At 39.3% G+C, this 27740-nt stretch overlaps 2 protein-coding genes across 3 annotated transcripts; one reads left to right on the forward strand and one right to left on the reverse strand.

Annotated features, from left to right (window-relative positions):
- The first annotated feature begins 1804 nt into the window (after positions 1-1804).
- Positions 1805-27736, forward strand: LOC146568548 (integrin beta-3-like). Its single transcript, XM_085284636.1, has 15 exons — positions 1805-2001; positions 2931-3016; positions 9687-9891; positions 10030-10282; positions 12085-12247; positions 12480-12641; positions 12743-12838; positions 14235-14324; positions 14766-14900; positions 19589-20033; positions 23564-23786; positions 23861-23961; positions 24093-24212; positions 26681-26847; positions 27390-27736. Exons 1-15 carry the CDS (start codon positions 1929-1931, stop codon positions 27456-27458), a joined length of 2388 nt encoding a protein of 795 aa, XP_085140762.1. The 5' UTR covers positions 1805-1928; the 3' UTR covers positions 27459-27736.
- On the reverse strand, positions 3752-6938 carry LOC146568549 (uncharacterized). Of its 2 annotated transcripts, XM_085284637.1 has the most exons (4): positions 6401-6936; positions 5325-5473; positions 4447-4611; positions 3752-4369 (listed from the first exon to the last, which is right to left on the reverse strand). In XM_085284637.1, the coding sequence occupies exons 2-4, from the start codon at positions 5379-5381 to the stop codon at positions 4202-4204; spliced, it is 390 nt and encodes a 129-aa protein (XP_085140763.1). In that variant the 5' UTR covers positions 5382-5473; positions 6401-6936; the 3' UTR covers positions 3752-4201. The 2 variants fall into 2 exon arrangements, with proteins under 2 accessions (XP_085140763.1, XP_085140764.1); XM_085284638.1 differs by having other exon boundaries at positions 5325-6938.
- Positions 27737-27740: the final 4 nt, after the last annotated feature.

Here is a 27740-nt window from a genome sequence, read left to right on the forward strand (position 1 = left end):
TGCTGTCAATCAAGCCTGCTGGAGAAAAAAGGGAGCTTTTTCCTCGCAGAATGTTGTGCAACTGCTTGCAGAAGCTTAAAAAAATTGAGAGGGGAAAGCAAACGTGGGGCCAAGAGAAGAAGTAGCACATGGAAAGTTGAGCAACAGGAGGCTCGGGAAAAGGAAGGAAAAAGGTAACAAAGACAAAGAGAGGAAGAACCCGACAAGGATGGAGGGAAAAGCAGGAGAGAAAAAGATGTGGCTGAGTGACGGTGGACAAAAGTGGATGAAGGCAAAATGTGCTTTTCTGTTTAAGGCTTTTACATTCGCATGTGGCAGCAGTGGCTTTCTAATAAACAAGCTCAAGTGAATGAGACCAGTCCTCACTGTCTCTGCCAGTGATTGTATTTCTGCAGTTCCACTGTTTACATATGTTATGCCTCAAAGCTCTGATCCCGCTCGCCAGTCTCATTCACATCACGCTGCCAGGCCAAGTGTGCTCAGCTGTAACTGTCATTTGAGTCAAACAATCCAGCAAAAATCACCCCTCACCTAACCAGACACATCTGTCATCGCCACTTTTTATAACATCACGAAAACAAAAACTCCGTTTTTCAGTCCAGAAGTCAAAACATCCATAAAGTCATCGAAGTCAAGCGTGAAGTTTTACCTTGAGTGATTTTATAAACAACTGGGAATAGATAGGACTATTTGGGTTTTCTGATTTTAACAAAACCTGCAAACAGTCCCACTTTTCCTTTCCTAAAGATCTTTGCATCCCAACAAATTCAGTTCAGTGTTCATAACCATTCTTACTGCTAAAAGCCAAAATCTGACACTGTAGCTGCAAAATTGCATTTGTCTGACACAGCGCATAGATGCATCATTGACTCATTCAGATGCTTTCAGTGGCTCTAAAAAAATACATATTGCAAGGCTGACATCTGCTGGACATAGCTGGTACTACACAGAGTACCATTACAGTATTTCAACATCAGACTAAGAATTATAAGCTCCAGTTAAGTTTAAAATACCTTAGTTGAAGGAGCCGGCTGACGCATTAATACCAGCAAACCTGTCATGTGCATAAAGATCTGTCTTTCCTCATAAAAGCCTTTAAGAGCATACATGAGGGAGAACTCTTCAGTTCATTCAAAGTTAGTGCTTCTTAGGGACTTTAAAGGGAGAAGCAGAAACTAAATTATTTCGCTATGTGTCCATCAGTCAGTTTGCTTCATTAGTTTTAAATGAATTTTTTTTCCAGAACAAACTAAATTCTTCTAATTTTGTTGCCTTTAAGTCGCCAAAGAAACATTTGTATTACTCACTTATGAAACAGTGGACATTTCTTCCAGTCCTGCACCCTGCACGCAATTGTTCAGACCTGCCAAAAAGGAGCACTGTGGTTTTTTCAGTCCTTACAGCTATTGTCCACTAGTGGGCAGCGTGCAGTCGGTGTACCTGACGTTCACGGGTATTACTCGGTAAATCCTAATTAAAAACATATGTTTAATATTTCCCACTGTGTTAAAAAAAACAAAAAAACAACCTTCATTTAAGCAGAAACCGATTTTTTTACGTTAAATAATAACATTTAGGCTTTAGATATATTTAATTTATTGGGTTTTTTCCTACGAAACTTACTTTATTAACAGTGTTTCAAAAACGTACTCCATTAATCTGACATATCAGATGACGAAACCTGCCCTTCGCCAACAGAAAACTTCCTAAAGTCACAATTTTGGATGCTGCGCTTTCCCCGCCCACTATATTTAGTAGTATAATAATGAGAGCTCAGCATGGGGAGTAGAGGGGTGGCTCTGAGACATTTGACTCTATTTGGAGTTGCCTAGATTACAGAGGGTTGTATTTTTTTCTTGCTCGTTTCTCCTCAAACACACACCTCAGCTGACTGGCGAGCTGTGTCCTCTCAGAGAGCCCTCAGCACGATGAGCGCTCTCCAGACGCAGAGGATGTTGTGCGTGTGGGTTTTGTTCTTTGCGGGAATAGCAGCAGTTTGTGGTGAGTTTAACTGTTTTCTGTCTCTTCCTTCCTTTAAGGAACTCTGCTAAGACTTTAAAAAGTGATCATCTGCCAAAAAGTGATTGCCGGTATTTGCCAGAAATGATTACTGGCATTTAAACTGCTGTAATCCATCAAACTTTTGTGAATGATATCAAGTTATTTGAGCCAGAAAGGTAGAAGCTGCAATCAGTTTTTGGCAAATTCTTTATTTATCCGGATAAAAGCCTCATTTTTCAAGAGAGACCTGACCAAGAGGGCAGCAGAAAATACAACAGCTATAACATAACAGTTCTATTAAGGTATTTTAAGTGGCACAAACGACTGGATTGAACATAACGTATAACACAGAGTGGGCACATACATGCAGTCTCACAAGCATGCTCGCAAAACAGAACAGATCTTCATAAACCATCTTGGTCACTGTTTCCTAGCATTTGGGAATGCAGATGTTTAGTTTACAGTTTTTGAGTTGATCTTTAAAATTGTTTTCTTCATATGTTGGTGCAGTAGTTGAAGCCTATTTCAGTGAAATATAGTCTTATATTCAAGACAACACAGATGCTTGTGCTAGCTTTAGTGAACACAAAGTGCTTGCCACATGCAGCTGATAATTTACTTATCTTAAACCACAATTCACCTTGTGGCTGCAGTCAATGCTTTGTTTTATCACTGCATAACACATGTTCATGTCTGAGACTGGTTTTACTTGGTAATGCATTGCTAGTTTAAGAATGTTTTCTCTGAGCTTCATCTTCCTTGACGAGAAATGACCTAAAATTCTGTTCTGAAGCCAAAAAGTTGAAATCTCTCAGAAAAACAAGAGAATTCACACCCACGTAAAGCAGATGATCCCAAATGTTCCTCTTAGTGAAAGGAACCAATCAGTATCGGTTAAATCAATCTAGTGCTTCTTCTCCTGGTTCCAGGTTCAAATGTCTGCACCTCCAGAGGAGCCAGCACATGCAAGGAGTGTCTGGATGTGCACCCCAGCTGTGCGTGGTGCTCCAAAGAGGTTGGGTCCCTTTTTTCCCCCCACTTCACTTCATTTACAAGCTTAGCTTTCTGCCAACCAGACTGGTACACGGTGGTACAGATCTCTTCATCAGCCAGCTATAATCTGGTTTGGAAGAACACTCTCAGTGGTCTCTGTGGTGAAGCCACTTCTAGTCTTTGACTCCATGCACATTTTAAAATATTTGGGTTTGGATTTGTGAACAAGACAACATGTCTCTTTCAAAGTTAGAAGGACAGAAAATGAAGGGTTTTAACTGCTTCACTGACTCTGAGTAGGATGCTTATGTGAGTGTACGAGGATACAGTCATATTTTCTGGTTCAAACCAATGAGTGCACACTCAGAAAAATAAAGGTGCCAACTGGAACCAAAAGTGGTTCTTTAGACTGATGCCATAGAAGAACCTTTTTTGGTGCCACAAAGAACCTTTCAAACAATGGTTCTTTGAAGAACCATTTCTTTCAGTGGTTCATTGAAGAACCATTAAAGGTGCCCCAAAGAACCATCAAGAAATGGTTCTTTGGGGCACCTTTAATGGTTTTTCAAAGAACCTTTTTAAAAATGGTTCTTTAAAGAACCATTTTTAAAAAGGTCCTTCAAATGGTTCTTTAAAAGAACCATTTTAAAGAACCTTTTTTGAGTGGTTCTTTAAAAAACCATTTTAAATCTTTCAAAATAAAATGCATCATAAATTGAATTTGAGTAGGGTAAAATAAATACGAGCACAGCATAGACATATATTAATGGTTTATTGTCATTTTGTAGTTACCAAAAGACAAAAAGGCATTTTAACCCTCAGCACAACATCACTACTAATACATGTCACATATTAGTGTTTTAAACAGTAATAATTAATAAATATATTGGCTATACTATAAATAAATATATATATAAATACTATATCTACAGATAACACAACAAATAATACATGTATTGTTTAATTAATAAAACATCAGAAAGTGATAAAACACATTAGAAATAGCAATAGCTTCATAACAGACCAATAAATCAACACATTTTCATCAGCAGATATTTGCATGTTCAGTAAAAACATTTCAACAACAAGTTTATGATTAAAATGATCAATGAACTTCAGCCTTACGCTATGTAATGTACTTTTCATGTTGTACTCATGGTCCTTTGTTAGTCCAGTTTAGGACAATGTCTCTGACGTATGTTTCATATCAAATATATGTCATATCAAAACAAGCCCACACCTGCAGTTGTTTCAGTTTTTCACTGGTGTTTCCTGTCAGCTGGTCAACCTCACTCAGGCGGACATCCATATCAGCCAACCAAATGACAAGTTCCTCCCTTTGTGCTTCAAATCCCTCCCACTCTGAGACAAGGAGCTGAAAGAGAGAGAAAAGAGTCAATTATAAAGAAGAGAGAAAAGTGAAACCCTCCTCAGAAGGTCTGACTCGCATACCTGCAGTTGACCTGTGATGGACTCCAGTTTGGCGTTCACGTCATCCCTCGTCGATGCCAACAGCCGAGTCTGCAGGGTGCCCTGGAAGAGCTGAGTTAATGTTCGACTCCTCCTGGTCAGGCTCTCCAGCTGGATGACCCGAGGTCTCCCCTCTCGCCGCTGCCTCTGAACACAGAAACACAAATTGCATCTGAAGCAGGAGGTGCAGATTTTTTTTGCTATTCTTTTCTAAATCCAGGCTAGATCACGTGGAGGTATTTGGAAAATTGTTTTGGCCAGTGGACGACTGTTGTCTTGCAGAAAGTCAAATCAATCAAACAAATGCTATACACAATCAATTCACAAGAACACATTGTAAAAAATAAGTCCAGTTCTTGCCTGATTTCAAGTGAAATCTGCATCAAAACAGGGTAAAATGAGTGTTTGCAGCAAATGTGAGCACAAAGCCTCACTTTGTACAAGCCTGCTATTACAGTTCTCCTCTATGCAGATGACTTTCCTGTTTTCAAGGCACAACTTGGATCTGCTGTATGAATCTTATGGATACACACTAAATGAAACAATAGTGTGCATGACTCCAGATTCTGATCCCTCATCCTAATATGGTCCCAACATAGCAACAGCAATAATGCAAATGTTGAGGCTTCAAAATACAAAGTCCATAAACCAATGGCTGACATGGGTTTTATCATAAGGGTGATAAATATACAGATTTCAGTCTGTCTTAGAGATTTGATGTTCATTTACCTGCAGATGCACTATACGTACCTGCTCCATGGTTTTTCACAACATTTTGCATATCACTATTTAATACAGGAAGTACGTGAACTAAAACATGTCATCGTTCTTTGTGAGAGGACCATATTAATGAAACAAACCTCAATGACATCATAGGGATCCCTAAAGATGCTCCTGCTGCTTCTCTTCCTCCTCATCCAAAGCTTCCTTCTCCTTGTCCTCAACTTCCATCCAATTGTAATTCAATCTAATTGTGTTTCTGCCCCTCCTCTTCCTCATTTTGTTGGAGCTGTGAACACAGTTAATGTGAATCTGGATTAATTTGTGCAAACAAGAAAAATCTACAGCTTTTTGGTCAGAGGTGCTCTTGTGATTTAAGCCGGGTAGAGTAGATTTATGTGTTGATGCTACCTGCTTCAGCTCTGGCTGCTGAGTGATATTTACACCCTGGCTGGATTACAAACTTTAACCATGTGCTGAACTTTGGCCCAGCGTTGATACCTCTTGTTAGTATAACGACCTCTTCTTAGCTTGTATGTATGATGTATGATGGTGGATAAATGAAATATACAAAAAAAGTTAACTATATTACAAAAGAACATCTATCTTGGAAACATCAAATGACCGGAGCATAACTTGTCAACTAGTCCGAAACTAAGTTATGCAGGAACAGTCAAAGACACACCTTCTCATGTCACATTTTTATTCATTTCTATATAATTCGATTAGACAATGAAGAGTTATCTAATCTAATTATTCATTCAAAACTCTTATGCATAGCTGTATTTTATACAGCTCATACAGAATTCAAAGTACAGGTTCATGTGAGTATTTAATGTACGGCTCAGATCTACAGAATTTCAGAGTTTCTAGAGCAGACACAGAGCTCACAACAGGCTTCAGGCGCCATTTTAGTGACTTTAACAATATATTAAATTTTAATTTCGGTCTAGCTGACATTAGGTTATGTACGCAGCACGCAATTGAACCACATATTTTAGAAGCCAAAGGTTCAAATTACCTGGGAGCACCTTCACTTAATTATAACAGTGGTTTTGTTAGGAAAACAGTTTCTGTATACCGGATACTAAATTGCGCTGACCTCAACGGCTAACGTATCTAGCTAATCGCTACTGTTAGCACAACATTAACAGCAAGCTACAATGACGAGTAACAAAAACAAAACAGTAATAAGGTTTTAATGGAAATGTTTTACCTTTTCTAACAGTCCCAGAATCCACAGCTTCAAAGTCCAGCAGGTACTGAAGACTGTTATCCGTTTCGCTGTCACCGTCCGTGAGTTTTTTTCCCCGAAAGGTCAAGGCCCGCCGCTCGCACACTCTGTCTGCGCATGCGCATCCCAACGACTGACCCCTCCGTCCGCTCCCGGGAGGTTATAGTATGACGTGTTCTGACGTCACTCTCTCTCTCCCTGTCATTTATTTGGCTCGAAACACATATTAACAAATTCAAATTCAAATTCAAATTTTATTTGTCACGTACACAGTCATACACAGTACGATATGTAGTGAAATGCTTGGACAACTGCTCGTGACCTAAAGAAAACAAAAAAGGAAAGGCTATGAATAAGATAGGAAATAAATATGAAAAATTAAAAAGGGTCAATTTAACTAGGAAGGAATAAAATATAAATTAAGGTTAAAAATGAAATAACTGTACAACACAAATTAGAATGAAGGGTAAATTTAACTGGGAAGAATAAGATAAAGATAAATATATAAATTAAAGTTGAAAATAAAATAACTGTACAACAAAATACACAATACACAATATAGAACTATATAAGAATGTATGAAGAAATCTAAATATAAATAAATATATACACAATAACAGCAGCTGTACAAGTATTAACCGGAAATGAAGAATATAGTGACCAGTGTTGTGCAAAACCAAAGTCCAGAAAGTCCAGTGTGTGTGTGTAAGAACCATATGTGTGGGTCAGTACTGTGTGGTGGTGTGATTGAGAGACCGTATCGCCTGCGGGAAGAAGCTCCTCCTCAGTCTCTCTGTGTTGGTCTTCAGGGAGCGGAATCGCTTTCCTGACCTCAACAGAGAGAACAGTCTGTTGTTGGGATGGCTGAGGTCCTTCACGATCTTCCTGGCCTTGGTCCAGCACCGCCTGCTGTAGATTGAGTGCAGGTCAGGGAGCTCGGAGCGGATGGTGCGCTCAGCTGACCGCACAACCCTCTGTAGAGCTCGTCTGTCCTGCATGGTGCTGTTCCCGAACCAGGTTAAGATGTTTCCCGCCAGGATGCTCTCTATGGTGCACAAGTAAAAGTTCCTGAGCACCTTGGAGGGCAGTTGGAAGTCTCTCAAGCGTCTGAGGTGGTAGAGACGCTGTCGGGCCTTTTTCACCACGGTGTTGATGTGACAGGACCATGACAGGTCCTGCGTGATGTGAACTCCGAGGTATTTGAAGCTGTCCACTCTCTCCACTGGGCACTCGTTGATGACGGGGGTCTGGTAGTTCCTCTCCTGCTTAGTGCTGAAGTCCACTATCAGCTCCTTTGTCTTACTGACGTTTAGAAGGAGGTTGTTCCTCTGGCACCAGTTCTCCAGATTCCTAATCTCCTTCAGGTAGGCCGTCTCGTTGTTATCAGAGATCAGGCCCACCACGACGGTGTCGTCAGCAAACTTGATGATGGTGGTGGAGCTGGTAGTGGCCACACAGTCATATGTGTACAAAGAGTACAGCAGGGGGCTCAGAACACACCCCTGGGGGGCTCCAGTGCTGAGAGTGGTGGAGGCTGAGACATGTCCGCCCATCCTTACTGCCTGTGGTCTGCCAGTTAGGAAGTTGGAGATCCACTGACACATAGATGAGCTGAGTCCCAGATGCTCCAGCTTGGTGGTGAGTGTGGAGGGAATTATGGTGTTAAATGCAGAGCTGTAGTCTATGAAGAGCATATTAACAAATTCAGAATCAGAATCAGAATCAGAATACTTTATTGATCCCTGGGGGAAATTATTTTTTGTTACAGTGCTCCATTTTAAACCAACATTAAGACAAGACAGACAATACACTAACTAAGAATAGTACAATATATACATATATATACATACATACATACATACATACATACATAAGTCACTCATAAATAAATAGTTGGAAAAGAAACATGTGTAGTTGTAGCAGTAACCAGTGTGTTAAGTGGATGCGTTGTACAGGGAGATGGCCACAGGCAGGAATGATTTCCTGTGTCGTTCAGTGGTGCTTTTCGGTAATCTCAGTCTCTCACTGAACGTGCTCCTGTGACTGACCAGCATGTCATGGAGTGGGTGGGAGGTGTTATCCAACATTGTCTTTATCTTGGACAGCATCCGCCTCTCTGACACCACCTTGAGGGAGTCCAGCTCCATCCCCACAACATTGCTGGCCTTACGGATTAGTTTATTAAGTCTGTTGGTTTGCTCAGTGATGAACAACTACTCAGATCATTTACCTAAGCTGTGCTTTGTCAAAACGAAGTGTGTGTTCATTACACTGACATTCTGTTCTGCAATTGTTATTTACTTGTATCTTATAATTTGACTTTACATACTGCTGGGTGGTTTGTAAAGTTTACAATAACTAGTATTATCATTATGCTGTATTTTCAAAAATATATAATAATCTCAAAAGTAATGCCTTGGAGTAGAAAATAGTAATGCTTTATTAAAATTTAAAACTAAAGTACACTTGAATGTGTGTATTGTGTCTACTGTTTGTTAACTCACCATATTCATAATGTGTTTGTGGGGTTAGGGGTGTGTGTGTGTGTGTGTGTGTGTGTGTGTGTGTGGGGGGGGGGGGGGGGGTTAGGGTCTTTAGGCTTTGGCCCCCACCCCTGCCACCAGTATATTTTTAAGCAAATATTTCTAACTTTTATTTGAATATTCAGTTTCCTACCATCTTCTCTTAAAGGGTAATTGCCAGGTAACCCGCCCTCCCCCTTCGCACACACATGCACACAAAGAAAACACACAGTATAATTCACAGCCTCATTATAGTGAATAAATATTTATGCCATTTACACCATCAAACTTAGATTGCTAAGGATAAAGAACCTTTTGTTCTTTAAAGAACCATTTGTAATAGCTGAAGAACCATCCACAAAATAAAAAGGTTCTTTGACGTATGATGGTTCTTTAAAGAACCATGAAGCCATCTGAAGAACCATTTAAGAACCATAATTTTTCTGAGTGCAGTGATTTAATATAGTGAAATTAAGTATGGGAGTCAACATACTTTTTCAGGATGACTTCAGCCTCTACAAGAGAGGAACTGGTTGAACTTCTTTCGGGTGCAAAGTTTATTGAAGTACTAAAAGGAAACATAAGATTAGGCCGTTTTAGACTCCTGGTCCTCCCCATTCCACTTTACTCTTTAAATCAGTCAGATATGCTCCCCTTTTCTTGAATTTAATTACAACTGGAAATTAATCTACATTCAGATCAACGAGTCTGCTTTTCTCTTTAAAATGTCCTACATCTTTTTTCAGGACTTTGGCCAAGGAGTTGCTGGCCTGTCCCGCTGTGATTTGAAAAGTAATCTGCTGGCAGCGGGCTGTACCACATCAGCCCTGGAGTTTCCAACCAGCAAACTGCAGGTGATCGAGGACCGGCCCCTCAGCAACAAGGCAGCGGGAGCGACGCAAGTTGTCACCCAGATAAAGCCTCAGAAAATACACATCACCCTCAGGCCGGGTGAGCACCTACATATAAGGATATAAGGTTTTTTACACAGTTTCACAGGAAATGAGTGAAACTGTTCTCTCTGAGGGAACGAGAAGAACAGTAAAATCAGGAAGCAGTGTTTAACTATTTCTTCATCTCATTTTCTAGATGATGCTAAACGTTTCACAGTGAAGGTGCGGCAGGTGGAGGACTACCCTGTAGATCTCTACTACTTAATGGATCTCTCCTACTCCATGAACGATGATCTCACCCGCCTGAGGACGCTCGGCAAAGGCCTGGCGGAGGCCATGAACCGCACCACCAGCAACCTGCGCATGGGCTTTGGAGCTTTTGTGGACAAGCCGCTCTCACCTTACATGTACATTTCACCAAAAGAGGCTGTAAAGAACCCCTGCTACAGGTAAATCTAAGATAAAATCATGGGTTTAAACCAGATCTGGTGTTGTTTCCCCATAATGTTTTTTCACGCTTCATATGTCACCACCGGTGTTGATTTCAGTGGTTTCAGTATTTACGTCTGCGTGTGTTAAGTACCTGCATTACGCAGATGATGTCAGTCTTGTGAAGACATATTTAAACACAGCGTTGCTCAGCAATAACGCGAGCAGTCTCGGAGCCTCAGCACTTGTTAAAGGCTCAATGTGGCTCCTAAGTGCTTGGTCAGCTCCTGTGAATCAGCCACAGGTAATCTACTCAGGGAGGAAGAGCATCCCAGTGCCATAAGTGCAGCCAGAGGCTCCTGTGACGTTGATTTGATGGTTCCAGGGTCATTTGCTTTCCCGCTCATGTAAAGTGAGACCCAGACTGTAGGAATGTTTTGATAAAAGATAAGAAAAGTGAAGAATTTATAGTAGGCTGCAGCAGAAAGGGAGAGCGAGAGGAGGGTACGTTCACAGTAAAGAGAGTTTTTTATATGAATTATGAACAAAGGAGAAATCTCTTAAAGGTTTATTGTTTTTTTTGTTTTTCCTTTTGCCCATGCCAGGTTATTTGATGGCTTTCGGATGACGCTGTAATTTGGTTGTTGGTCAAAAACTGACATGCATGAGACCAACAGTGCCCAGACTTTACCGCTCACAACTCTAGACTTATATACAACTTATAGCATCCACAGTTTTCAAGATATCATTTTCAAATTTTGTGTGATGGTAGATATCAATAAAAGCTCAAGATGATTTAATTTTGTTGAAAATCTTGTCAAGGTCACAACAAATGTCAAAATCAATTAAAAAAAAATTGTATTACTCACATGTTTTTAATGGCTCTTCATCAAACTTCACAACTCTATGCTAGCGCTTGGGGGCGAAGATTTGACCTTGACCTTCATTGTTAGCACCTAAGGTTAGCGATAGCTTAAAAAATTTTCAAGAACCCACATTGAATATTACATCATAAGAACGGGCATGGAGAGAACTGTACAACACACATTTTATTGTTTCAATTATGACACCCTACAATTTCACAATGATACCATAAAGTTTGGCAAAATCATACACTGCATGACTATAGCTTAAAATCTCAAGTTTTTGCAGCTTATAGATTCCAGCAAATTCTGCTCCTATTGTATGGGTAAAGATAAATACACCATTTTAGTATGTAATGGTTCAAGGTCGTAGCTCATAGGTCAAAGGTTAGGGTCACTCAGATTAAGAAAAAGCTTTAGTTTCCATTGGATCATCTCCAGACTATTAGTCATTGTAGCACATAAGCATTCTCTATATCTGAGCTTTTTAAAGCATTTTTTTCAATGCAACATTACAGGACTTCACACTGACAGAAAACGATGCTGACATCAGCATATAGCATCAAAGTTTTGGTATAGGCCTTGCCCTTCAGGGGGACTTGCACTCTTAACCGCTCTTGTTTATGTATATATTACTTAACATTAAAATACCAGTGATGTCAAAAATGTGAAAATATAGTTAGCCGGTTTGTAAGGCATAACCAACCAAGAAGACATGTGCAGGTAAACTGCATTTTGTAAAGATTTTGCATTCAATTTCACAACAAAATTGCAGTTGTTCTAATTGAATGACTTCTGAACATGTTTGCTTCTTACATACATATTATATTGTGCATAAACATTGTTCTTGAGGGTGGTGATGGGTGGAGATGTCATCAGTTATTGGAGTTGACAGCACTTTTGGATGAACCCTGATGCTGTCTGTCAAAGTAAACATTTAATTTCTCTTTACTTGGCAGCATTAATACCACCTGTCTGCCACAGTTTGGCTACAAACATGTCTTGTCTCTGACGGAGGAAGTAGGCCGCTTCACGGAGGAGGTGAAGAAGCAGATGGTGTCCAGAAACCGAGATGCCCCGGAGGGAGGCTTTGATGCCATCATCCAGGCTGCTGTGTGCAAGGTGGAGCGGCAGACTGCACGAGCACACACGTTTCCCCTTCTCACAGACATAACTTGAGATTTGGTTTGGCATTCTTTTACTCCTCCGTCACGCACATCTAAGCTCAGAAATATTTAAAGGCTGGGTGGTAAAATTAAGTTAATCAGAAGGAGATTTGCTGTTTGAAAAGAACTGAAAAATTCTTTATTGTTTACTTTCCTCCTTTTCTGTTACCTGGTTTGATGGGAACCAGGAGCAGATCGGCTGGCGTCCAGATGCTTCCCACCTTCTGATCTTCACCTCAGACGCAAAGACTCACGTGGCTCTGGATGGTCGTCTGGCTGGAATCGTGCAGCCCAACGATGGACGATGCCACCTGAACTCTGATAATATGTACAGCAAGTCTACGACCATGGTTAGCGCATATTAAAGCCGAGTATTTGTGTGCACAGACGGCAATGAAGGGAAACCACGTAAGCGGTATGTGCTAACTTCATTGTCCTTTTGTTACCACAGGATTATCCATCTCTTGCTCTGATCACGGAGAAGATGTCAGAGAACAACATCAACCTCATCTTTGCAGTCACCAACCCTGTGGTTGCCCTTTACCAGGTGAGGAGCTCTGCAGTGGACACGATCCCCTTCTGTTACAACATAATTGCTCAAAAAACAAAAAATGCAAACATAAACTAAGCATTTTTTAAAAATGAAAACAAATATCCTCTTTTAATAAGAAGTAGTGTTTTCAGAGAAGTCCACTGAACCTCACTGTTTTTTAAAAAAATGAAACATTCTTGGAAGCTGCATTGGAAATCACTGTTTGCACACTACTCAGACACCGAAGGAGACAAAGTCAGTTTTTCCAAAACTGGAAACACTAGTACATCCAACTGGTGTCAAACAGTATTTTATACATAGTTTTGGCTACTGGATGGAAACTGTTGCATGTCGAGTCAAGTAGCTTTTATGAATACAGCACATTTAAAAACAACAGCAGCTGACCCACAGAACTTCCCAGTAAAGTTAGTATTAGCAGGAAATTACAGGTGAAAACATGGAATCAGTCATAGAGGCTAAGAACAGAAATAAAAAATAAAACAAGAAAATATAATAATTACATAAAATGAGTCCAAACTGATAAATGAAAGAAAAATGTGACTGTAAAGTCACAAAAAGATAACTGGGTACATGCGACTTTCATGCACTAATAACTCGCAACTGAAAAAATCAACCAAACCACAGAAGCTAGCGGAAACAGTGGCTTAATTTCTCTAAATACCCACTATTGGTTTTTCTTTTTGTACTTGCTCTGCCATTTACTCAGAAAACAACTGAAAAAACATACAAATATTTTAGCATTAGTTTTACTTGCAGTATAAATTACTGTTTATAATTTTCAGTAGCATGGTAGCACGGTGGTTAGCAATGTTGCCTCACAGGAAGAAGGTCCACCTGGAGCCCTTCTGTGTGGAGTCTGTGGGTTTTCTTTGGATACTCTGGTATCTTGGGCAAAATACTGAACCTTGAGTTGCTTTCTGATGGGTTCATCAGAGTTTGAATGGGTGTAAATGTTAGATAGAAAGCACTTAGACACTTACCATTTACGTGCAGTTGGTGGAGTTTGGTTAAATGGTGATTCTAAAATTGCCCAAAGGTGTGAATGTAAATGTGAATAGTTGTCTGTCTCTTTGTGTTATCCTGTGCAGTCTGTCACATAGCACCCTGTGGTAAGCCTACCACAACCATGAATGGGACAACAAGATGGATGGATAATATAACAGCAATCCATTGGAACAAATTAACTAATGAAAATGTAGTAAAATATCATCTTGACAGTAATGATTTAATATCAAATAATTAGCAATCTTTATTCGGTGGGTATGGGGTGGGTGCATTCTATGTTTGCAACTAATGAGATTCAGATGACATTTGCAGCAATCGATAAATGATTAAAAGACTCCCTGATGATGCAGGATTAGAACAGTCTCTCTGTCTGCGTGCGTTGTAGAACTACAGTGAGCTGATTCCTGGCACCACAGTGGGAACGCTGTCCAATGACTCGGGAAATGTTATTCAGCTCATATTAAAGGCGTACAAAGTGAGTGCAACACACACGCACATGCAGACACACACGCTCACACATCCTTGGCGAGACAGTGTTTGAGGGGATGACATGTGCTTGTTGACACACACCCACAGCATGTGAGTCATACGCAGTGTAGAGTCAGAGTCTCGGGAGAAATTCCCCAGTGGCTGAAGTGTGAAGCTGACCAAATGTAGGAGGCTGTTGGCTGGGTTTCATTATTTATGTTGAATGTGAGTTTATTATGCAGGTGAATGAGCTGAAAAGTAATTCTAGCTGTTTGCGCTGCAATATACACTCAAATATAAAGTCATTAGAGAAGTCAGTAAGATGTCGTGTATAATTTGCTATGAGTTACTTGTTTGACTCATATTTAAGCGGAGGAAATGACCCGTCTTGAAAACCACCTGCTATGTGTGCGTGTTTGTGTTTCCTGCTTTTTTCTGTTGCCGTCAGAAAATTCGTTCCAAGGTGGAACTGGAGCTGCAAGGCGTCCCAGAGGAACTGTCTCTTTCCTTCAACGCCACCTGCCTGAATGGAGAGGTCATTCCTGGCTTCAAATCCTGCTCTGGGCTCAAAATAGGAGATACGGTTAGTTCTTCTAGACTTTGCACTGCAACTACAAGGTTTGGCTTCATATTACAGAGACATGGCTGTACGTCTATCTGTGGTCAGTACAGCAAAATCACCACAGTATGAGTTGGAGTGGAGTTCCCATTTTCATATTTTTACTTTTGGACTCTTATAAGGCAGCTCTGGTCTTTACCATGTTCTAAATCTCACTAAATCTCATCTCATTAGATGAACAGCAACACATGATTAATGAACAAAAACAGAAGTTGTGTGTAAAAAACTAAGCACGCCCCATGATTCATTAGTTTGTATCATCATGACCACCTCCTTAATTGAGATTTTCAAGCCTTCATTCATGTAGCGCTTTGTTAAGGTGTCCCCCCCCACAGCATTTCTAAGCCATACTGCCATGTTCTGTTTAGAGAGGCCTGGAGAAAGAGGCCTTTTCCTGGAAAAAGTTCCAAACACGTCATACTTGGTCAGTCTTTTTCTAATTTTACTGTCACAAACTTTAACATTTAACATGCTAAAAGAGGCCTGTAGAGTCTGAGTTGTGTTTTTTACAGTTTCTCTGAGTACTGGACGTTCCAACAGTCCATTCCTGGGGAGACTGGTAACTGCTTGAATGTTTGCTATTTATAAATCATCTTTCTCATTGTAGAATAATGGATTATATATTGTTTGGAAATCACACATAACTGAATGCGCCAGACCAACAAACTACACAAACCACTGATTATCAGTTTATTAAATTAAATTTAATTCAGTTTTACTTATATGTCGCCAAATTACAACAACAGTCGCCTCAAGACACCTTATACTGTAAGGCTCTACAATAATCCAAAAAAATCAGAGAAAGCTCCCAACAATCATATGACCCCCATATGAGCGAGAGCTTTGGCAACAGTGGGAAGGAAAAACTCCCTTTTAACAGGAAGAAACCTCCAGTACAGGCAGCGCGGCCATCTGCCAAAGTGAAAATGAATTCGACCTGGCTGTTATATACCCTGTTGCTATGGAAACAGTAAGGGTGTACATGTCTGTGATGGTTCTCCAGCTCATCATAGTCTAAGGAGCTTGGAAAGAAAAGCGTCTGGACTTCTTTAATTAAGAAGCTTCTTCAGTTCTAGGGTCAAATGGTGGAGAGTCCCAGATTTAAGCCCTATGGGCGTGTCCCCCATAGGGACCCCTAATGATTCTCTACCTAATGACACGAGCCAAGGTGTGAAAATAGGTGTAGGACACAATCAGCCAAGGTTTCAGGTGAACTCATTGTGAAACCTAGCCCCACCCTATCATGTGATTTCCTGAGGGCAGAAGGCCGAGGATGTGAGTGGGCGTTAGCCCGCACATGGGCGTACATGGTTTTTCATACACTGCTTCTCCATTTTGGTTTCGTTTTTGCCACATAACTAATAACACAGTGTTATATTTGATTGATTGATTGATTGATTTAATCTTTATTTTGAACATGTTGAAAAAGTATAAAAAAAAAAAAATAGAATTAAAAGAGACAAATGAACAAAGCAAACAAAAGGAAAACGAGCAACCACAACTCCAAATAACGTCCATGTTCAAAAAGGAGCAGGAAGAAGCATAAGCTTATTTAATCCCACCCCTTTTCCACTATCTAGTATCAATAGACTACAGAAATACCTCCTTGTAATTACATTATATGTTATGTGTAATTTTTTTTTTTTTTTTTTTTTTTAATATATACACATATATGTTTCTATCTATCCATACCTACGTATATACACACATACGCACATATACACATTTTCAATAACCCCATTAACACCTGAAGGATACACAACCTACAATTTTATATATATTTAATATATATTTAATATATATATATATATATATATATATATATATACATATACACACATACATACACACACATACACATATATATATACATATATATACATACACACATATACATATACACACATATATATATATATATATACATATACACATATATATATATACATACATACATACATACATATACACATACATATATACCCATACCAACAAACCCGTGCATGCGCACACACATGAAAATATTAGACAAGAACACCCTATCAAATCTCTACCTTTTCCCTGTACCCTGTAAAAACCATATCCTTAAACCGCTTTTTAAACTGCGCCATGCTTGGACATTGCTTCATATCTTTACTTAGTCTGTTCCACAGCTTCACTCCACACACAGAGATGCAAAAACTTTTTAATGTTGTACGGATACGAGGATGTTTTAAATTTAATTCCCCCCTCAAATTGTATCCCCGTTCCCTTTTAGAAAACATTTTTAGAATATTGTCAGGAAGCAGGTTATTTATTGCTTTATATATAATTTGTGCTGTGAGAAAATGAACCAGATCTGTGAATTTTAGAATTTTTGATTTTAAGAATAGTGGATTTGTATGATCTCTGTAACCAGTTTTATGGATTATCCTTATGGCCCTTTTTTGTAATATAAAGATTGATGATAGCGAACATTTGTAAGTATTGCCCCAAACCTCTGCACAGTAATTCAAATACGGTGCAATCAGGGAACAATAGAGAATGTGGAGTGATTTGTGGTCCAGAATGTGTTTTACTTTACTCAAGATTGAGACACTTCTTGAAATTTTGTTATGTATATGATTTATATGAGACTTCCAGTTTAATTTATCATCTATAATCACACCAAGAAACTTATGTTCAAGTACTCTTTCAATTTCCACACCATCTACATGAATCTGCACTTGTGCATTTCTAAGGGAATTCCCAAATAAGATAATTTTAGTTTTACTTAGATTTAGCGATAGTTTGTTCCTGTTAAACCATTTTTTAATTTTGCACATTTCTGAAGTAATTGTATCCAGCAGCTCCTTTAGATTCCCCCCAGAACAAAAAATATTTGTGTCATCTGCAAATAATACTAATTTTAATATATCAGATGCCTTACAAATATCATTTATATAAATAATAAATAATTTTGGACCCAGTACAGAGCCTTGTGGAACACCACAAGCAATGTCCAAGCATGATGAGGAATGGACACCCAGCTTCACAAATTGTTTCCGGTCACTTAAATAATTTTTCACCCATTGCAGTACAACCCCCCTAATCCCATACCGTTCCAGTTTATTAATTAATATGTCATGATTGATTGTGTCGAATGCTTTCTTGAGATCCAGAAATACTCCAGCTGCATACTGTTTCTGATCTATAGCATTCGTAATCTCCTCAATTGATTCGATTAATGCCAGAGATGTTGATCTTTTTGATCTGAATCCATATTGACTGTCAGAGAGTAATTTATATTTATCATGTGTTGCTGTTCATCAGAACTTATATTCAAATCATTTTAGGACCTGCTAAGGACTTTGTATTGTGTTCTCATGTGTAAAATCTTAGAATTGAAAGAGGGTGAACTTTTTCCCATTACTGTAAACAGTAATACTCATGATCTACTCATAATACTCACAATACTTATGATCTTTATCAACAGTTATATAAAATAGTTCAAATAAATGCAACTGGGTAGACCTTGTTTAGGTGGTCAGCATGAGTTAGTAATGGCTGGCCAATGCTTGTTCAGTGATATTTTGACTAAATGGAGTATTACATATAAAGCTAGTTATATATTCAGATTAATACTGCACTTTTTCTACAATGTAGTCACAACATGAGTAACCAAAGAAAGGTGGCCCAAAAACTTTACCCACATAAAAGAAGATTTAGGATTAATAAGGTAGATTCTGAATTACCACAGAAAGGGGAGAAAGGCAGTAATCTGACTGTGATCTTTATCTACAGGTGTTAACCATAACCTCTGTCGCACCTAGTTGACTGTACGTGGTTGTTTCCTTGCTTTATTTGTTTCAGATAAGGATGTACAGTGATCGTGATTGTTTACATACTGTACAGGCCACACTCAGGAAAACATCCTTCATGAGACTAATTAACTTACTTTCAGTGTAGTTTTTTTTTGTTACTGTAATTATTTAAAGAAGGACACAGTCGCCTAAACGCATTTAGTTTTTTCAAGGAATATTTTAACAATTCATATTTAAAAGATTCTGCTTGTACTCAGAATATAACCCATCTCGAGAGACCATTGTTCCCTATAAACAAAAATAACAAATTAGTTCCATATGGGTCTTTTTTTTTGGTATGTTTCCATTTCCCTTATTTCTTCTATCTGAGTTGGATTTTCCCTTTTTCTCATAGTGTCAAGGAGTAAAAGATGGAAAAACAAATGACAGTCTCTAACTTTATTTTTTATTCTTCATGTTTTTTTGTCTTAAGATCCTTTTTTAAATAGTTCTCTTTGTTAGTTTTTGCATTTTTCTTTATCTAAGCGTCTATGGCTATTTTTCTTTGTCTTTCTTCACTCCAGGTGACATTTTCTGGCCTCTACACATTTCTTTCTCTTTACCTCAGCTGGTATTATTATTTCCATATATGGCCATCTCTCCAGATGTAGTAACTCCCCACATTTACCAGATCTGGCATGCAACACTGAATGAACAATTACTTTGACTAAATACATTTGGAGGCATTCCTTGTGTTACATCTGCTTTGTGCTGTTTTCTCTGACAGCGATTAGATAATGCTGAGTCTGGATGCCATAAAAAAAAAAAGAAACAAGTAAAAATTAGTATAAGTGTCTCCTTTTTTCTTTACGCTTCTGTGCTCTTTGGCAGGTCTCTTTCAGTGTGGAGGCTCGTGCTCGTGGTTGCCCATCCAAAAAAAAGAAAACCTTTATCATCAAACCTGTGGGCTTCAAGGATGCCCTCTCCATCACTGTCACCTTTGAGTGCGACTGCAAGTGCCAGGCCAAAGCCCAGCCTGATAGCCCCAAATGTAGCAACGGCAATGGCACCTTTGAGTGTGGCATATGCCTGTGCCACCCAGGTCGCTTAGGACCACATTGCGAATGTGCCGAAGGCGATTACAACCCCATGGCGCAGGATCGCTGCAGTGGACCTGCAGGATCCGGAGGACCTCAGTCGGCTATCTGCAGCGGCCGCGGAGACTGCGTGTGTGGCCAGTGCGTGTGCCACAGCAGTGACTTTGGGAAAGTGTGGGGAAAGCTGTGTGAGTGTGATGACTTCAACTGCCTGCGCTACAAGGGAGAACTCTGCTCGGGTAAGGCCTCATGAGTTACAGTAAGAAAGACATGCAGGCTTCTTGTGTATTTACTTTGCTTTAGGATTTTAAATGAATGAGTATTAATCAGTGATGTGCTTAATGGTCAACAGTTTAGTCAACAGGCTGTAGCTCAGGAGGTAGAGCAGGTCATCTACTGAGTGGAAGGTTGGTGGTTCATTCCCTGGCTCCTCCAGTCTGCATGTCAAGTATCCTTGGGCATGATACTAACCCCAAGTTGCTCTTCGATGCACCCATCAGAGTATGAATGTATTTAGAAAGCACTATGTAAAGAGAAAGTGAATGTGAGAACGGGTGTGATTTGGTGAATGTTGTATAGAGCGCTTTGAGTACTCCGGGAGAGTAGAAAAATGCTATATAAGAATCAGTCCATTTACAAAAAATATTAAGACAGTCTAATATAGTCTGTTATTCCCTATAAATATTCAATTTCCTGCTGTAGATATCTTTAATTATTAACCAGTATTTGCTTTTTAAAGGAAGACTAGAAATGGGAGTAGCTCTGTTCAAGGATTAACTTCAAAATGGTGCATTGGGGTTTAGTGAGGGCAGCAAGTAGTGCAGGAGAGATTGTATGTGCTGGACTTTTTTTCTATTATTATTTTTGGCCGGCCACAGTGGTCTGTGAAGTTGCTGGCAAACAACTGAGATATACCCAGCCAAGAGATAGCCCAACCTTAGCTGTTCCCCCCCGAAAGCTGTAGTGGGTCGAAATGACCCACTGACTTCTATCTTGATTTTTCTGTATGGTTGTGGTAGAGTTTTGTAGAATGCGCGCACTTTTATAGCTGAGGTCGTTTGTCCCTTTCACCACACTGACTTGCCACCCACCTCACCTGGGAAGAATTATATACAGTAAAAACTCTCCCCTCTGGATATGGGCTACATTCACAATAAACATCTGGTTTGGTGTATGTGCACTACGTGTGAGTGTCAGCTCAGGTTATATGTTTGTGTCATCCAAACCTTTTGTACTAAAGGGATTCATGAACACACAACAAAACATACTGATGGTGATTTTCTTCTACGCAAGAGATTTTGTGTCTTTGTTGTGGTTGAGATTTTCAAACAGTGAGGTGAGGTTATCACTTTACTTTTTATTACTTTCAATGTTTTAGTGCTTTTAAATAAAAACCATGCTGCTGTGTCAAAACCATGAAAGTATCAGAATGACATCACATGCTGTCATGTAAAAAATGCCTACATGTTCAAGAAAAACTATTATGCACGTGAGACTAAGCATCATTGGGTTTGCTGGCAAGACATTTTGGCTCATGTTAGAATAGAGGTAATGGTAAAAAAATAAAAAAGTTTATTGCTTTAGAAGTTTGATGAAATGATCAATCTCGTGTCATTAATGCAGTGCTTGCGTGTTGTTAATTCCAAACCCCATTAATGAGGACCCGATTAGTAAAAATCCAACATGTAATCAGTTTTTGCCACTTTCCCTTAAACTAAACCCAACATTACCAGCATTTAATGTCTTTAATATTTCATTTGAATGCTTTGATAAGATCGGTGAGGTGTTTTTTATGACTGTCTGTTGCAGTCTTGTAACAGCAACAAAGTAAGAATAAAGTTTTCTTTGTTTTTTTTAACGTTCTTACTATTGTTCGCAGCTAGCTTAGCATAAACACTGAACGCAGGGGGAAATGTTATCCAAGTGCAGAGATCACAAACTTACTTAAAAACTTACTGTTTTATTTTTCCCATTTTTAATTTGTGCCAAAAGAAAATTAAAAACAACAGCTGCAAGGATAACCAGGCTAGCTTTATTTCTTTGCTTTTTGCTAACAAGGAAGCTAAGCTAACTAAGCTAATTGACCCTGAACTCCACATCTGGTGAACAGCTTTCACAATGTTACATTACATTTTTATATATTCTGTTTAGTTTAATTTAGTTTCCAGCATGGGTTCAATCAGTTCAGTTTCGTTTTTATAGTTCAGTTCTGTTTCTTGGTTTGTTTTTGTTTTGTTTTTAATTATATGACAGATATTTTGATACAAATGCAACTTTTCATATCATGTAGACATAGTGTTATTACACTTATGCACTAGTACCTCCTGATGCTATTTAGGTTGAATTTATTTGCTAAGCAGCTTGTATTAGGTAGTTTTTAAGTAGAGCTCATATGCCACTAAAAACTATCCACATCCATCTCAGCCGGTCTCACAAGGAAATGTTTTCCTGTGCACCCCAAAGTCCATAGAGTAACATGAAAATACCTTTATTCTTACTCATTGGCTAGTGTGGTGTAATGACGCTAAAAATAAACTCATGTTTGGCCAAGAGGGAGAGTACTGGAAATGTTCAGAGACTATGTGTGTGCAGAACACACATAGTCTTCTGTTGTCTTGAAATATCTTATTCAGTGTGTGGACCATTGTACTTTCCTCCACAGAATGATCTAATTAAAAGCTAGAGGTCTTGTGGCCATGTGATAATGACAGTTTATCCATGGATCATCCTTTATCCAGTTAGACTGTGCCAAGCAGCTTCCTGTGTCATTGTTTATCTGGGCATTGTTTTTTGTGGTGGAAAGCCACAATGTTTTTGCCCCGTCTCTCTTACTGGCATGTACACTCACATTCACACAGAGTTTCGTGGAATAACAAAAAGACAATGTGTACAAATTTGCTCAGATATGCGCTTCATCACGCAGCCAAATATAAAAGCAATGCAGTCACCGCAGACAAACAGTGAAATAGGTTTTTAACCTCTAGCAGTTTAATATTCCGCTTCTGGTTTCCAGTGTTTCCAGTGTAAAGTCATGAACCTACAGGACCACTGAATGTCTGCAAGAAATAATACTTATTTTTAACTAGCTACAATTAAAAAGTCTTCTAATTGTTGGGTTTTTGCTGGATTATTGTGGCATCTTTTGTTGGAATTTAGTGCTTTATAAATAAAACTGAATTGAATTAAACCTTTAAATTTAATTTGGGTTAGATTTCTGGCTATTATTATTGCCATGAAATGCTAGCTTGACTTCAGCATGGCTGTAGATGCTGGGTTTGAAGTGTTTGAAGGCTAAGCAACATGGTAAATCTTTTTCAAGGTACAGAGAAGAGCCCGTAAATAGGGCAAAAAGAATTGTATGACACAGGTTTGTGGTTAGTTCAGTCATAACCATTTAATAAGCAGTGGCCAGCCATTACTAACTCATGCTGACCACCTAAAAAAGGACTACCCAATTGCATTTATTTTAAATTTGAGAGTTTGTAAAGGTACCTTACGCCCAGCAGATTATAAAATGGTACATAACATTAATTTCTTTAATAATAAAGTCATGAAAATAATGAGCATGTGTATAAGCTTTTGTCAAAACTTGCAACAAAATAAATATGTTTGTGTAAGACAGTGTGTAAACTATGTGATGCCAAATGATTGACGTTACAACCATCCCAGATGCCAAAAGCGTCCTTCTTCCCCAACTCGTGCTGCACCCTCTTTTTCACATAAAATTTCTTGTCATATTGTCCTCCTCTTGTTTTTTGTTTATTCTCAGGGCACGGTGTCTGTAACTGTGGCTTCTGCCAGTGCGCACCAGACTGGCAGGGTGAGAACTGTAACTGCTCCAGACGTACAGACACTTGTATGTCCAGCCTGGGCCTCCTGTGCAGTGGGAGGGGTCAGTGCGTGTGCGGAGCCTGCGAGTGCACGCAACCAGGTGCCTACGGAGCCACGTGTGACAAGTGTCCCACCTGCCCCGACGCCTGTACCATGAAGAAGTGAGTTTACATACAGAGATATTCAATTTAGCTCCTTTAAATCAACTGATTGTTGATATTTTACATTTTAACAGGGAGTGTGTGGAGTGTAAGCACTTCAAGAGGGGCAAACTGATTGAGGACAAAACCTGCTCTCGAATCTGCAAGGATGAGATTGTTCTTGTGGATGAATTAGGTGAGATGATTTGTATTTTGGCACTGCTGGTTAATGTTAATAATAATTCCATAAATGCACAAGGTGGAACAATCCATTAAAGGGGTCATTTTGTCTAACTTGTAATGTAACGTCAACATTTTTCCACACAGAGCTCCATGACACAAATGCGGTGAATTGCACCTACAAAGATGAGAACGATTGCGTGGAGCGTTTTCAGTATTATGAAGATGCCAGTGGCAAATCCATCCTCTTTGTTGTCAAAGAGCCAGGTAAGAAACATTAAGTGCTTTGCCGGTGTTAGCTTCTTTAAAATGTCCATTATAGCTGGGTATGGTTGTTTTAAGTATGTGATTAGGTTTTTTGTTAAAAATGTTTTCATAGTGACTCCCCCCCATGGTTTACTGTGGCAAACTTGCGTCTTCACTCATGTTAGTGTATGACTGTGAGTACACGTGCAACTATTTGCCTGCGCCACTGTGTACGTGTTGTACGTGCATGAAAGGGAGTAATCTGATTCCATTCCCTAGCCAGTCAATAGATTCATCTCTACTTTTAATTGCTAATTTAATGTAATTTAATATTATGGGTTATAAATATGAATCTGTTGCTTTTTTTACCAGATGTAATCAACACAAATGCTGAATAGATGAGGATAAACCTGCAATAACAATCTTTCACCATCATCTGCATTTTTTAAATTTCTGGCAAAACTTTTTAGTGCTTTGTGTTCACCCAACTACAAGCTGTCACTTCCCCGATGCCTGCTCTCTCACTTGTTAAGTGGCCAAATAGAAAAAGTGTGGGGCAGTAAAATAGCTTTCTGCCCTCAGAGAAAATCTGTACTTGGGTCTACTTTTAATGAATGTGTGTGTTTAATTTAAGCACAACTGGGTATCAGAGAAATACACCACAATTTGCCTTGAACACGGGGCACCCTGCCGTGTCAAAGAGGGCTGTAAATAGCTGCCCAGCTCCTCTGGGAACATGCTGACTATACATATCGCAGAGAGAAAGCCCTCTCGTGCTCTCCTCTTGAGGATATGGAAGAAAATAAGTAACCAAAAGAACAGCGAAGGAAATGTGAAGCTGTATCACTCACCCTTCAAAGCTGTCTAAGCTTTAAAAAAAAAATCGAGACAACATAAGAAAAAGTTGGTAAATCACATTAATCAATAGTGTCAGCCAAGACTGATTTCCATGTAGACTTTGATGGGCTATGAGCATTAAAGGGTCGGCTGAAGAGCAGGAAGTAGAGCTAATTTATAATGATAGAAGGAGGAAGATGAGAGCAGCTTTGATGTTGGCTGTAAAAGTTCGCCCTCGTTGCTTTGGTTGCCCAACACCGCTTTTCACGTGCATATGTGCATGTAACCACACGCCACACAGATATACCGACATTATGAGGAACCCATAGAGCATTACAGCTCTAGGAGCATTCTTACTGTTTAACACGTTGGCATCTTTCGCCTCATCATTTGGTTGTCCGGTGTATACATGCGTACCACATATTTATTCACTGCAGCACCATAACACTTTTTTAATGACAAAACTTCATAGTAGGCTTGCATCAGATTGCATTAAAAATAAAAAGTTCAAGCTAAATATCACACTGAGACTCATCTGGTGACCAGAAAATAAGTTAATAATGATGTATGGATGCTTTATTCATCCTCAGGGAGAAATTCACATAATGCTGATGCTTTCTACGTGTGATTAGTATTAATTCATTACACATTTTTGAGAAGCTTAAGAAAAAACTTTAAAATGTCATTTTCTTTATGCTGAGAACTCTAAATTTAGGACCATATGGGGGTGGTTGAATAATATTTGATTACCTCATATCTGTCATCACATTTTGGCTCAAATATTTTTCAGTTCATCAGCTTTTTTGATTGAGTCACATACGCTTTAATTGACCAAGTAGACCGCAGTGGAAAAATAAAGATCTAGAAGTTTCTCATGTGAAATAACTCATACTGTAGGAACTTCTGCAGACCTTTTTTGGAGCAAGATTGCACTCTGGGGACTAATTAAGCCTCAAAACTTGTAGCCAAAACATTAGTGAACTACTGTAAGAGATTGTGAGAGATATAAAAGACACTTTTGCTCCTCAAATTCCCAAACCTTACAAGCAACTTAAACTTTCGCAGTCCCTCTACTTGACTGTAAAACTTGGGGGAATTATTGAAGAGAAATTAGTCATGCGAACAAGGCTAGCAAATGTGATGAGTTGTTCCACTTTTGAAGTGGTTCATGTCCGTGACTCTTTGAAGGAGCGTAATGCCCGTCATTGTGCGACATTGTGCAAATCAGAGTACTGGAGAGTTTTGCCTGACCGCAGTGAGGGAGGAGAGGATTGTGGCCTTGCTGTAAGATGTTACCGTTTTCCACTTTGGGCCATCTTCCACTCTTCTCTCTGGTCTTTAACATCCTGTTCAGGACTGTTACGCTTCCCTTGTTCTCTTCCGTCACTTAAAAACCTGATGGCAATTAGAAAACTGTCAGCCATGCTAAAAAGAACCATGCTATTAAGTTTAAAGCTGTACATCTGCCTTTATAACAGGCGTTATAACCGCTGACTCTGAAAACTCACTGCAGTTAGTAGGGGACTACGTTGCGATATTAGCGAGATTAAATCAATAAGAACCAGAGATGAAACACAGTTATAAAATCATTTCCTCTGGCCTGACCTCTGGCTTATCTGCTCATTCCTTTATCACTTCCTCCTTCTGTTTAGACTGCCCCAAGGGTCCAGACATTTTGGTAGTGCTTCTGTCAGTGGCAGGAGCCATTTTGTTCCTGGGCTTGGCCGCTCTGCTTATCTGGAAGCTGCTGGTTACCATCCACGACAGACGGGAGTTTGCCAAATTTGAGGAAGAACGCGCTCGCGCCAAGTGGGAAACAGTAAGTGAACGGACTCTGAAGTAGTGAATTGGGAAACTGCAAGTGCAGCATTTGTTTAATATTATCATAGAAAGCACTGAGGATTCAATGCAGTCTTTGCACACACTCAAGTATGCAAACATGCCTGCACCTTCCTATACACACATACTCACACACACACACAAAGAGCCCACACACGCAGTGTCTTGCTCCCGTTGTCTGAAGATGTTTTTTATTATTTCTGTTACATGCTGTTACTACCAACAGAACAAAAAAGCAGCCAACGGAAGGGCTGGGTTTAAATTAGCCAGCGCTAATCAGCCTTTACTGGTAATAAGCCTGTTTGTGGCCTAAAGAACACAACTAAATCCCACAGGCCTCAAACCACAAGGAATCACAGTAGGTTTAAGTTGCTCACAAGTAACACAAAACCACACACTCAAGTTAGCATGTCTGCTTAAATGATGACATGAAATAGCTGTTTTAAATGTGGACTTTTCTATTGTGTCATTACCATAAACCGCCCCTTGACTCGTATCTCCTCGTGTGTGTTTGACTAACAGGGGCACAATCCTCTTTACAAGGGAGCGACATCAACCTTTACGAACATCACATACAGAGGAAAAGACTGACGCTACTGAACAAAGCTGAAGAATAAAGGATGGAAATAATGCACTTCGACAATCCTCTCTGAGAAGGCAGCGAATCATGTGCAGGCCTCTACTGTCACGCAATAACTAATAATTATTTGCTTGTAAATATGTAGAAATCATTCCGAGGAGACATTTTATCAGGGATTTGAGACAAAACACCCACCTGTACTACGATGTTAGATAAGGTGTTTGTTTTTTTGTTTTGAATGAGAATTGTTTTGTTGTGCAGCCCATAATAAAGGTTTAGATCTCCAAAAGCAG

Source organism: Mchenga conophoros, linkage group LG8, assembly GCF_057382185.1.
Source record: "Mchenga conophoros isolate Kocher_MC1m ecotype Shallow Benthic linkage group LG8, M_conophoros_male_GT1.1, whole genome shotgun sequence".
In the NCBI taxonomy this organism is placed as follows: domain Eukaryota; kingdom Metazoa; phylum Chordata; class Actinopteri; order Cichliformes; family Cichlidae; genus Mchenga; species Mchenga conophoros.

Excerpts from the sequence above, each read along its gene's own strand:
- LOC146568549 (XM_085284638.1), bottom strand. The coding sequence starts at position 5,381 with ATGAGGAGGAAGAGAAGCAGCAGGAGCATCTTTAGGGATCCCTATGAT. Across the intron at positions 4,612-5,324 it reads ATCCCTATGATGTCATTGAG|AGGCAGCGGCGAGAGGGGAG; the intron begins GTTTGTTTCATT and ends TTCTGTGTTCAG. Across the intron at positions 4,370-4,446 it reads CCATCACAGGTCAACTGCAG|CTCCTTGTCTCAGAGTGGGA; the intron begins GTATGCGAGTCA and ends TCTCTCTTTCAG.
- LOC146568548 (XM_085284636.1), top strand. The coding sequence starts at position 1,929 with ATGAGCGCTCTCCAGACGCAGAGGATGTTGTGCGTGTGGGTTTTGTTC. Across the intron at positions 12,642-12,742 it reads ACAGCAAGTCTACGACCATG|GATTATCCATCTCTTGCTCT; the intron begins GTTAGCGCATAT and ends TTGTTACCACAG. Across the intron at positions 14,325-14,765 it reads TCATATTAAAGGCGTACAAA|AAAATTCGTTCCAAGGTGGA; the intron begins GTGAGTGCAACA and ends TGTTGCCGTCAG.